The sequence below is a fragment of the Letharia columbiana genome (assembly GCF_014066305.1).
Source record: "Letharia columbiana isolate WasteWater2 chromosome Unknown Sc0000023_s0, whole genome shotgun sequence".
Taxonomy (NCBI): Eukaryota; Fungi; Ascomycota; class Lecanoromycetes; order Lecanorales; family Parmeliaceae; genus Letharia; species Letharia columbiana.
Window position 1 is genome coordinate 229901 of NW_023501064.1, and position 12548 is coordinate 242448.

General features: G+C 42.3%; 3 protein-coding genes across 3 annotated transcripts; 1 reads left to right on the forward strand and 2 right to left on the reverse strand.

The window, feature by feature from the left end:
• Positions 1 to 271: 271 nt before the first annotated feature.
• Positions 272 to 2907, reverse strand: HO173_007163 (uncharacterized protein; the record flags this gene model as incomplete). Its single annotated transcript, XM_037309068.1, has 6 exons — positions 272 to 1310; positions 1365 to 1793; positions 1844 to 2208; positions 2264 to 2339; positions 2394 to 2578; positions 2869 to 2907. 6 exons carry the CDS (start codon positions 2905 to 2907, stop codon positions 272 to 274), a joined length of 2133 nt encoding a protein of 710 aa, XP_037163929.1.
• A 4526-nt stretch (positions 2908 to 7433) lies between these two features.
• Positions 7434 to 8064, forward strand: HO173_007164 (uncharacterized protein; the record flags this gene model as incomplete). Its single annotated transcript, XM_037309069.1, has 2 exons — positions 7434 to 7574; positions 7633 to 8064. 2 exons carry the CDS (start codon positions 7434 to 7436, stop codon positions 8062 to 8064), a joined length of 573 nt encoding a protein of 190 aa, XP_037163930.1.
• A 425-nt stretch (positions 8065 to 8489) lies between these two features.
• Positions 8490 to 12280, reverse strand: HO173_007165 (uncharacterized protein; the record flags this gene model as incomplete). Its single annotated transcript, XM_037309070.1, has 3 exons — positions 8490 to 10330; positions 10386 to 10475; positions 10525 to 12280. 3 exons carry the CDS (start codon positions 12278 to 12280, stop codon positions 8490 to 8492), a joined length of 3687 nt encoding a protein of 1228 aa, XP_037163931.1.
• Between the last annotated feature and the right edge of the window lie 268 nt (positions 12281 to 12548).

Genomic DNA, 12548 nt, shown 5'->3' on the forward strand with positions numbered 1-12548 from the left:
AAAAGGAAGCCAAAGCTCGGTATCAAGCTAGTTGATGAAAGACGGGGAGAAGTGATGAAGATAGATGCGAGGATCAAGTACTGGGACAGTAGGGAAGAGGATTGGATAGAGAAGGCCAGTAGTTGCTCTGTTATTGTAGACAATGGAGTCCCGGGTTTCTAAACAAATCATACAAGTGTTCTTGATCACCAGAACAATTCGACTTCGAACGTAAAGCATCCAGACGGCTCTAGCCATGGATTTCTTGTCGGTCGGTCAAACCCGAATCGGGCTACAGAAGCAGCAAATCACCATTCTCTCCTCCGATCTGCGGCTGATACACCTGCTGAGGATTGTTCTGATTTACAACGTACTGTCGTTCTCCAGCTGCGCCTGCCGTGGGACTGCCTCCAAAGCCCTCATCTCCTCCAAGTTCCATAGAACCCATGTTAGTATTAAGGCTCTGGAAGTAGACATCCGCAGCATCGATGGCAGCCGAGAGATTTGCTCTGTTAGCCTCGCCTCCGTTTCCTGTCGAAGGTGGTAGCTCAGAACCGTTCATGACCGAAGGTAAGGACTTGTGTGCTTCCATCGCGATCACGGTGGGCAAAGTATGCTTCTGTAAAGCCGGACTATCAATGAGCCTTCTTTGTCGCGCATTTCGGAATACCTGTTGCACGGGCTTAAGGTAAACGGTGGCGAGCGTACCAACGTTAAGGCACATTTCTTCCAGGGTTGCAGGGTCCAGCTTCTCTGACTCGGCGGTGATTGCCGGCTTAGGACCCATGACCACCTGCTTTGCAAGTGTTGGATCTGTAGAGAGCAATCGCCAATACATATATCCGCGATCTCGGAGATCAGGATTGTCAGTCTCTTCAGTCGCCCATTTCAGGACCTTGGGCACCAGGTCTTGCCCCTTCGTAGGTCGTTGTATAAAAAGTTTGACAGTGGCTGTAAGCAATGCAAGCTGCACCTCCACCGATTCGTCCGCAAAGGAATAGAGGAAATCATCCAGCAGAACGTCCGAGTTCTCGATTCGGTCAGCGTATTCACCTATCACCCAGATCATGGCTGCCTTGGCCTCAGGTTCGTCGAGGGAGTCTAGGTTCTCGCAAAGTATTGAAATGATGGACTCGTATCTGTTCGGGTACTTCCTGAATATGTTTTTTATTACAACTGTCGCCTCTTGCACAATGTAGGAAACCTTGGTGGCCACAAGCTCAAGAAGTGAATCGATACAGTCTTGCGCTGCCGGCTCGATCTTGATGGCCAATTTGCCAATCGCGCGGACTGATTTTCGAACAAAGTGCACGTCGATCTCAGTGGCGTATCTCAGAAGATGTCAGCGGTAGGCAATGTGAGACTTTCGAGTAGAGAATCCATACTCTCGCAGCTCAGTCAGAACCTCTCGGATGTTCTTCTCCGTTGCCAACATGAAGATCAATTCCAGCTTTGTGACCTTGACATAGATGGGATCATTGTATTTACAAAAGAAGACCCGAATATCGTTCCTCAATACTTCTGGTCTCCGCTGAAGTATCAATAAGGCGTTTCGTAAAGCGAGGTACTGGATCTCGGGCCCTTTCGCCAGCAGCGTAACCAGTGGGGGAGACAATTTCCGACACAGACCAGATATTTGCTTCTCATCCGCGATGTAGTTCATGAGATAGAGGATGACTCGGGTACACGTTAGTACAACAGCTGAATTCGAATGTGAAAGTCGAGGAGTGACTCTTTCAGCCAGAAGAAGTGCTTCGGAAGTATCTTGCGGTACGTATGACATTAGAGCTTCTAATATATATGTTTGGCCCCATCTGCACCGTCGTTAGCTTCGGATAAACCAGGTAGGGAACGCAGAGCATACTCTGAGCAGTCCGGCAAGATCTGTACGATCTTTGAAGCACTGGCATAGTCAATAGTAAGTTTGATGGTCTCACTCCTCTCCCAAATGTCCATCAACGCCGCCAGCGCGCTTGAAACGACGGTGGGATTGTCATCTCTTAGCATGCCATTAAGTCTGTCTATCAAGTCTGATGCTTCCACAAGGTTCTTGTCGTGATCGTAAAGCTTGGCTACACAAAAAGCTGCCGTCTTCCGCACATAAGGGTCTGGGTCTTTCAACAGCCCTTTGAGAGGTGGAACAGTAGCTTCGACAAATTCGCGGACATGAATATAAGACATAGTTCGGAGAGCGAGCGCTCGTATCAGTGGGTTTGAGTCCTCCATATCCTAGACAGCTTTCGTCAGAGCGTGCACCATTGGCGCCTTCGAAAGTAGAGCTTACGAGCACAAGGACAGGCAGAGCTTTCATAGCCACGTCTGGCTTTATGCGAGCATAATTGACCAAAAAGAGAAAGCACCTATACAGTTTGTCAGCGCCATGATTGCTCGTCCGAGTAAGTCTTGACGCATACATCTTCTTAATCTCCAAGCTTGGAATCTGCATACAACCAACAACATCAGGGAACAGAGCTACCATGTCGTTGTTGCTCATGGTCATGTTGGCCACGATCTTCTTGAGGGCGATCTTCTTAGCAGAGTGGTTCTTGTCCTTCTTACCACCGCTGTTGAGCTCCAATCGCAGCTCCGCAACTTTCCCCTTGATGAAAAATTTGTCAGCGAGATCCGGCGACGTTTTAAGCAAAGGTGCAGAATCGGTTCTATTGGCAGGGCGAGGCACGTATCGAGCCTCGTTCCCTATGTGGATGGCTAAGAACATGGCTATGGATGGAAGGAGGGGGGAAACGATATGTGTAGAGTGGTGACTTGGGACGGACACATTTCGGAAATCAGACAGAAGAAAGATCAAAGGTAAACATCAAAGGAAAGAGCGACAGAGGTATAGCCGTTCCTGATCATTATTATATGGACCATCTTGACAGCACCTACTCTTGCAAACAGTTTTGCATCTCCTCCGCTGGCGGCCATCGTGGACACCTTGGGGAATGGAGGTGCAGCAAATCCAATCTTATAACTCCTATATGTCTTCCAGCTTTATGTAACCATCAACCAGATTATGGGAATGGGTTCTCTTCGCGCAGCATCAGATTATGAATTTCAACGGCATGAGACGGAGGAAGCAGAAACACAAGCGAGCAGAACATGCTCAATCAATTAATTCCCTTTTTGGCAGTAGCCGGTACTCGTAGGGCTGACAGGCTCATCCAAATTCATGCCGGTGATGACTACTAATCTAGTCCGACTATTCGCTTCGCTCATAGTAGTCCGCAACTCAAAGACGCACTAGTCTTAAAACGCGTTTTTCGCGATTTAATACCCTATATTATAATCTATATTAATCTATTAAACTATATCTATATCTTATTCTAAATAAGAGAAACTCGTTTAGAAGACTATTAATAAGTATAAGAATAATTATTTTTATAGCGCTATAGGATTATAGGTATTTAATTTCAAATCGCGATAAATATAAAGATAGCTTCGAGGATAAGCTTCTAGAAATACTTAAATATCTATTTTATATATCTTATTATAACTTAAGAATAGTCGTTATATAACTATATTAATCGTTTAAATAATATTAAATATTTATTTTAATTAAATTATATTTAGAGTACTATTAAATATATTCTAAAAATCGCTTTAAATTCGTATTATTCTCTTAAATTACTCGATAAAAATTAGATTATATAATTTATAAAACGATATTTTAAATATTATAAACGAGTAAAATCTCTTAATATCGAGTATAAGAATATATATAATATTAAGAGTATACGCGTAGCGTATAAGAATTTTAACGAGGCTATAAAGAAAAGAATATATAATATTAAGATATTTAAAATATAAATAAGACTAGCTTTCGAATTAACTATAAAATTATTTATTATATTATTACTTTAAATAAAAGTAAGTCTCTATAATTTATAGATTTAGATAATTATAATTATATTATATTTATAGAATATATTAGCGCGAAGATTAAAGTATATCTTTATTTATAATTTTAAAAGATTTTATATTCTATATAAATAAGATAAAACGACTTATCTTCGAATACTATATTAGTTATTTTATTTATTAAATAATTAAATAATTAACTAATATATAACTAGCTACTATATTTTAATATATTTTTTATTATTATTAAGTAAAAGAATGAGAATCTTAATTCTAGATAGCTTTAGATTCTATTATATTTATAAATTTTATATATTTATCTAATAATTAAAGATCGACTTATTTATACTTCTTATATTCTATATATATTATATAGTTATTAAATATAAAATACTTTTAACTATTTAAATACTATTATATAAAATTATAGATTTAACTATATATTTTAGAAGTAACGATTTTAATAAACTCGATTTTTTATAATATTTAATTAAATATTAGAGAATAAATCGTATATCGAATAATAATATTAGTAGTATCATATAAATGAAATATTAACTATAAAGGTTATTAAGTAATATATATATCGAAGTTATTAGAGTATTAAGTCGCTAAGAAGCTAGCCCGAATAAAGTCTAGCGTAAGTCTAGAGAAGAAATATCGATTAAAATTATAATATTACCTTCTCTCTTAAATGGCTATATCTCTATAGTTTAAATTATAGCAACGGCGAGGTGGCGACAGCGAGACGATCGTTATAATTTATAGTATACTGGCCTTTATAGTCTAAAGTATATTTACTACCCTCTAAAATAATAACTTTAAACTTTTTCTCGCAGATACTCTTAGTATCCGATCGTGGCATTAAGCTAAATCTTATGTAGCAGGCCTGCGGATATAGGTAATAGGGGTATTAATGTAGGGCAATAGCCCGGGAAGGTACTTGAAGTAATAGTGTAAGGTGCTGAGAGGTAGTGTGGTGGATTCGTGGTTTTGGCGTATTGTCGAAAAAAGCGAAAAAAAATCGAAATCGAATGAGGCCAATTCGTTTAAAAACGTAAAGTCCGATGATTTATCGAATCGAAACTGATTTGAATGCGCTAGCCGTATGCGGCTAGGCGGAACGATTATTACTGATTAGGGGAAGGAGGAGAAATCCATTACTGCTGTTGTAGGTAAGGCCTATATCGTTATTACTTCTTTATAGCCTTCTTTATAGCCTTTTCCTTAGTCATAATAGTCTTTACCTCTTTAAACGATAATATCTTTAAGATTATATATATCTTAGTCTAATTAAATCGATGACTATAGCTAAGATATTTAAAATATTAATCTTCTTTCTTTAGCTAATTCTTTAGCTATTTCGAATAAGGTGATAAATCTAATTTAAACTTCTATTTATTAATCTCTTTTATATTTATATATATAGCCTTTAATTAACGAAGGTCTTAGTTAGTCTTTCGTAAATACTTAATAACTAAGCGAAAGAAAGATAATAAGATATTGATAATTTGTAATCGAAGTTTAAGAGTAATAAGTCTTTATAATATAGCGATCTTATAACTTTCGCTATAGTTTAATAGCGTAATAATAGCTAAAAATCGAGTATAGAACTCGTTAAATACCTTCTTCTTTTTTATAGTAAACGCCGGGTTATAAAGTAAAGCGTTATTCTTTACTAGCTTATTATAATTATTAAATATATTATAAAGCTCTAAAATTATCTCTTTCGTAATATTATAGAGATCCTCGCTTAGTAAATCTACTTATATCTTAAGTATATCGAATATAATTAACTTATAGTAATCTCGAATATAATCTATTTTATCTTTTTTACTAGAAAATAATATAATACTTTATCGAAACTTAAAGTCTAAATAAAATCGCTACTCGTTTTACTTCTCTTTTTCATTATAGAAGTAGAGTATATTAGAATATTTCTTATTATTTTCGATAATAAGAATAGTAGAAATAGATATTTTTATCTTAATAACTTTTAATTTAATTAATTATTTATTTATATCGAAATCTAGAGACTTTATTAAAGTAATCGTTTCTTCTTTAATAGTTAAGGTCTAAATTTTAATTTATAATTTCGTATTTATAGTAGTAAGAGTCTTTATATTAAAACGATAAAGGTTTCGTAACTCTCGAAGTCGTATTACGATTATATTGAGATTCTAAATAGTAGTATTAAGGCTACGAATCTAGGCCTAATAATACTAAATCGTTAATAACGATTTAGAACGAGTTTCTTCTTAATCCGAGTTTATAACGGATTAAGTAAAGATTTCTCTACTAATATAGATAGATAATAGATAAGATAAGCGAGAGATAGTCGAAATATCTTCTCGTAGAGGTAGGGTAGATAGATAGATAGGGAATCGTTCGAATATCTTCTCTATAATAAGGCGATTGAGTAGTCGATATTCGAGAGATTTCCTCGCAGATAGAGTAGATAGCAGGTAGTAGGTGTAGTAGATAGGGAATCGTCCGGATATCTCCTCTATAATAAGGCGATTAAGTAGTCGATATTCGAGAGATCTCTATAGAGTAGAATAAATAGATAGGTAGAAGTAGATAGATAATAATAGCTTAGCTTACGGCTATATTAAATAGTTAATATTATATTAGAGAATAAATCGTATATCGAATAATAATATTAGTAATATTATATAAATGGAATATTAACTATAAAGGTTATTAAGTAATATATATATCGAAGTTATTAGAGTATTAAGTCGCTAAGAAGCTAGCTCGAATAGAGCCTAGCGTAAGTCTAGAGAAGAAATGTCGATTGAAATTATAATATTAAATAAGAACTTAAATCTTTATATCTAATATTATATATTTAATCTTTTAAAAGACTAATTTTATATTCTATAACTCTAAAGTAATACTCGAAAAATTAGAAATCTAATACCTCGCGCTATAACTTTAGACGAGTCTATATCTCTTATACTTACTAGAATCTCTTATAAAGTTAAAAACGTTATTAAATATAATTAATAATTTAAAAACTACTTACTATTTAAACTTTTATTATTTTAAAAGATATATAATAGCTATTAATTTAATTTATAAAAGAATTTATTACTAATAACTACTCGAGATAAATTACTAAGCGAGATATTAAAATCATCTATAAAGAAGTTATAATTAAGCGAATATATAAGATACTTTCTAAAACGATTATCTAGAAGAAAGAATAAATATTAATAAATTAAATATATAAATCTCTAACTATAATAGAAGAAATAGTTATAGAAAAGCGAAGAAGACTCTAAAGCGAGTTACTCGAGCTAAGGAAATTTGTAAAAAAATCGATAAGATTATTAAGGCTTATATTCGAAGCTGATTATAATCTATAAAGCTAGTATATATATATTAAAATATATTTATTAAGATTTGAGTTATAGAATAAGATCTATATAGAATTAGAAGGAATAATAGATTTTCGCGTCTTTGAATTAGTGCGTCTTTGATTGAGGATTACTATAAGCGAAGCGAATAGTCGGCTACGACTATGACCCCAAGTCTCGCCAAGCATTCACTGTCTTCTTCATCCTTCATCCGAATAAGTACCAGCCATCATGGCACAAGAATCCCAATCAAACCCTCTTCCACCACCACCTCCCAAATGGGTCATAAACCTCAACTCTCCTCCCCGGCGCAAAGCGAACAACACCCACATTACCAATCCACCAGGCTACACTGAAGCCAGCAGCGGCAAGGTACAACCCTTCCGCTCTCATTCCATCTCCTCGTACCGAAGACTAACGACATGCGCAGCGCAATGCCGCCTCGTCCAAAACCCCAGCCCGCAAACCCCCAAGCACCGCCGAAACCGACACGCTCAAGCTGAAAAAGTCCTGGGAACTCGCCCTCGCGCCGGCCAAAGCCTTACCCATGAACGCAATCATGATGTACATGTCCGGCAACTCGCTGCAGATTTTCAGCATAATGATGGTCTTCATGCTGTTCAAAAACCCGATCACCGGCATCTTTACAACGAATGAAGTGTTCAGGCGCTTTGAATCCGAGGGGACGAGGAAGCAGCTATGGGTGGTCAAGGCGTGCTACGTGCTGATGAACTGCGTGGCGCTGGCATTGGGGGTTTGGAAGGTGAATGGCATGGGGCTACTCCCTACGACAAGGAGTGACTGGTTGGCTTGGGAGACGGAGAGGCAGCCGTTGGAGAGGGTCATTTTTGCTTTTAGATAATCGTGTGGAAGACACAGGCGTTGTGTTGTGCAGTGGCTTGGCTTTTTACCCCTTTGATGCATCTCCTCCAAAAGGCTCGTCGGGAGCTGAAACTAAATCGAGCACGCTCAGTGTCCGGGTTTCTCATCCAAAACATGCCTCAGACCACTTGCTGTGCAATCCTGTCTGCTCTGATCGGCGGTAGGTGATGTGGCAAAGCGATTGACATATGAGACCCAGCCATTGACATTCATCGAAAGAGGCGGGGAGCCGGTGTATATCTGCTCAATGTAGCACCATAGTGTACTTTGAGGGACACGTAAACGGTAGCAACGAGCGTAGAGAGGAACAATGTTTCCATAATTTCATGCTATGCTGAACGAGATATAATCGTCTCAAATGGCTTGGTTCGAGTTATGTAATAGAGGTTTATGGTTGATCTGGTCTCAATTCCACCCAACCCAATTTCTTGCCATGACACGCCAAACCTTCACTTCACCACTCCGTAGGTCACCAAACTTGAAGCTTTCCGGCTTGACTTTCTTGCTCTCCCTACCCTGCTCCCAAGCTCGTACTTTCTTCTTGGTTCCATCCCAGTCAATCACCACACCGACGTGGTCAGGCTTTCCTACTTCAACACTGTATTTCGAATGCATAGGCCCACGGTGGCCTTGAAACTTAGCGTTTCGGAAGGTAACGATGTCCCCTGGTCGTATCTCATCAAGTTGCTTTACAGAAGCATTTGCCAGATTTGCATAGACATTGGCACCATATGCACGCACACCAACAGGCAGCAGAGCTTCTGGAAGGGCAGACAGAAGATCGAGGACCAATGCATGCGGAGAGCCGTCACCAACCGTCGTTTCTTTCTTGGCATTTGCGGCTTCTGCAATCCGAGAACCGAGCCTCGTGTGAGCGTTTTCGAGTTGATCTTGCCGCAGACTTTGAGGAGGGGGCTCGTGACGTTGCTCCAAGTTAGCGTTTACTGGATCCTTGGCTTCGAATTGCGCTGTGATTACGGTTTGCGAATAGTCCATGAATAGAACATAAACCATCTTTGTCACAGCTTGTTTGCCGCCTCGCCTCGTCGTGCTGGTCTCTTCAATCTCGAAGATGAGATCTCGACGGTTCTGGAATACTGGAGGAGGATTATCAGGACGTGCCCACCATTGGCTATTGTGACCCAAGTCGGCGTCCCCAGCTATAAAGCCTTGTTCGCCAGAGGGTCTAGAAGCATCGGTTGACCTCCGAATACTAGTGCTAGTCCGTTGAATTTCAGTCGACTGCCGTGGCCCGGATCTCCCTGGGGCGGCCATGTTGGGCGAAGAAGGGTACTGTGACGTGCTTTGCCCTGAGAACGCTGGCACAGCCCGCTGAGGTGGAGATGCCTGAAATACGGCTTCCGGTTCTTCAAATCTTGGTGTTGTTGGGCCTTCCATCTCGTACCTGCTATCCAGACCACGTTGTCCGGACGTAGGGGGTTTGTATGCGTCATAATAATCGTTTTCATCTTCATATGTTTGCTCCTTGGGCGGTGGGGGTGGGGGTGGGGGTGGCGCGCCTCTAGGCATATCGGAGGACTGCCGATTGTGTCTCGAAGGCTGGCTGGGCGGCGGAGGTGGAACAGCACGAGGTATTGCTGGTGGGGTCGGGCCGAGAGAAGGAAGTCCGGAATGGTGTAGACTTGCTTCTTCCGTCATCGAATCGTCATCGAGACTCGAGACTCGTGCGTGCGACTTGAGCGCATCCTTGTGGGTCGCACCAGAGGCCATGTCGGTGTCATAATCACCTTCATACTCAGTAACCTCTTCATCACTCTCTTCGGGCGCTTGGGTTCTGGGAACCAAAAATGGAATTCTGGAATCTCCAGTCGCAGCTCTCATCGGAGGAGCGTTGGTAGGAGGTGGCGGCGGCGGTGCTCGGTTTTGAGGTGCAGATGACATTGCGGGATTCGACCCTGGTATAGGTGGGACTCGACTGCTTCTCTTCGAAGGGTCTGCAGGAGGTTTTGGTAATATAGGAGACATCTCCACTGATTGCGTTGGTGGACTTCGTCCTGTATAGTCAGATGGGCCAGATTGAGGCACCACATGTCGACTTGGCAAAGTTGGCGGAGAACCGGCAGAATGGACGGGAGGAAGATCCTCTCGACTAAGAGGTCGGGAGCTGTCAGTCCCAGGATGTAATCTCAGCGAGTTTCTTTTGTGTAAGGACATCTCATCGTCAGACTCGGAACCCTCGCTCGGCGACATTGGCTGGCTCGGAGGGGGTCTGGATACGAGACTCGCTATAGAAGGAGTCAACTATCGATCCTTGTGATGGCCTTTATGTACAGTACTCACCTTCGCTAGGGGGGGGCGGGCCCGGTCGCTCGCTAGGCAAAGGAGGAGGAGCTCCTCTAATTTTGCCGGGCGGAGCAGGAACAGGGCGATCTGAAAGACGTCAGAAAATTCTAGAGCACGTCAACAAGTGAGAGCTTACCTTGGGGCACAGGTGGAGGTGCAGGTCGCTCCACAGATCTCCTCGGTGTAGGGATGGGCTCCTCCTTTATATCCTCAATATCAGGCATATCCTCAGGTTCTCGTCCTTGTATTACAGATTTGGGTTCGTCCGCCTCTTCCTTAGTTACTTCTGGCTGAGCACCATTTTGCTCTGGGCTTCGAACCTTTTGAAGGCTAGGCATAGGCATGATCGGCACAGGTGGTGCTCTAGAGTTCGAGCCATCATCAGCTTGCGCGGACACTGAGTTGCCTGAAATGTTTCTCTCGCTTGATGCCGTCCCTCGTTTCACAGGGGCTCTAGGAGCCATGCCACCTGGTGGACCAAACATGCCTGCCATTCCCATACCGCCGCTCATCTTGGCCATGCGCTCGCGAATCTCCATTCTTCTTTTTACCTCGGGATCCACGTCCTCGTCTTCCTCTTCCTCAGCGACATCCTCATCAGCGTTATCCTCTTCGTCCCCAACGTCTGCTTCCCGAAGCGGCGCTTGCGAAGGTATCTGGAGCGGGATTGAAGTCTTGCGCCTTGGATTATCATCGCTATCATCCCGACCCGTAGAAAGATCTTCACCATCCTCTGTATCTCCCATACCAGACTGGTCGGCATCGTTCGGATCGCTCATGAATCCTCGCGAGGCAACAGCGGTTGGGCTCGCCACAGGAGTAGCTTCCTGAGATTTGGATGGCTTAGCATGGCGTGCACCTGAAGAAAAAGCATCGCGAGAGGCTTCGATTGATCGTTTGCCCGTGGTCTCGGTACTATTCGTTCTCTCTAAACGTTCGGCTTCCACATCATCGTCTGCATCTGCAGCAGGTTCTTGAGGCTCTATTTGCTTCTTTGGGGGGCGCTTTGGCTTCTCTTTCTTTTGGCTGGCTTCTGCGTGTCGTGCAGCTTGCTCCATCTGTTGTTTTTGCAGTAACGCAATTCTGTCTTTTAGACTTGTGGGCTTCGGCTGGTCTTCTTCGACTTCTGCCGGTGCAGCTACTTGGGGTTGAGCTACCTGCACTTCGTTCTCCACGTCGTTCGATGCCTGAGCCAGTATCTCGGGATCTTCCTCTCTTCTGTACACTTTCTGCGGAGGGGGTTCGCGAGGTGGGGCAATGTATGCATTCTTGCTTGGAGGAGGCGCAACGAAAGCTTTCTTGACGAAGGCCGAGCCCCCGGACGCACCCAAACCACTAGGTTTATTGGGGGCCGGAGGAGGCGCTGTAGATTTGTTGAAGGCATTGATGCGGTCTCGAAATGAGCCCGACGTTGGCTTTTCTGCGACAGGCGCAGGCGCAGGTTTCGGCGCTGCAAGTGGAGCTGGCTTTTGTGCTGGGATAGAGTATGTTTCTGTTTTCGCAGCTTGAGCTACTGGTGGTTCGGGCTCCTCAAATGTCTGCTCGGGCATGGTAGCACTCGGAAATGGAGCAGGAGCTGGGACTGCTCGAGGTTCCTCAGCAGCGGGGACCCTCGCCTCCTCACTGACTAGTGCTGGAGTATCGTTGTCTTTCTTTGATCTGCCCGATCTTGTAGGCCGCGGCGGCATGTCTGGCTCAAAAATCTTGACGAAGTTCTTGGGAAACAATCCCTCCAGCTTGTCGCCAGCACTGTCCTCATATTCCCCATAGTACCAGTCGGCATCTTCCTCATCTGTCACGAGTATGACCTGACCATTTGGAAATTTAAGGTCATCTTCTTCCTTCGAAGAATAATCGTACAGTGCTTTGACGCGGAAGGGAGGTATAGCCATCCTTGCTGACGGACCGGTAGTTGAGGGGATATAATTTACCTGGATTTCTGGCTGTTGAGCCGTACACTTCCTCGATCTGCTATACAAAGCTGCAGCGTGAGGCGGTCAGGCCCAAGTTGTATTTCAAGCTGTTGGATTTTTATCACGGCGACATTTATTAGAGATGATCTCCGACCAGAAGCCTATAGTGTCAGGCCCGATGAATTGGTCGAGATGGTAATTTTGGCAGGTACTCAGGGAAATTTCAGGAAACAGACGAATAATGGAA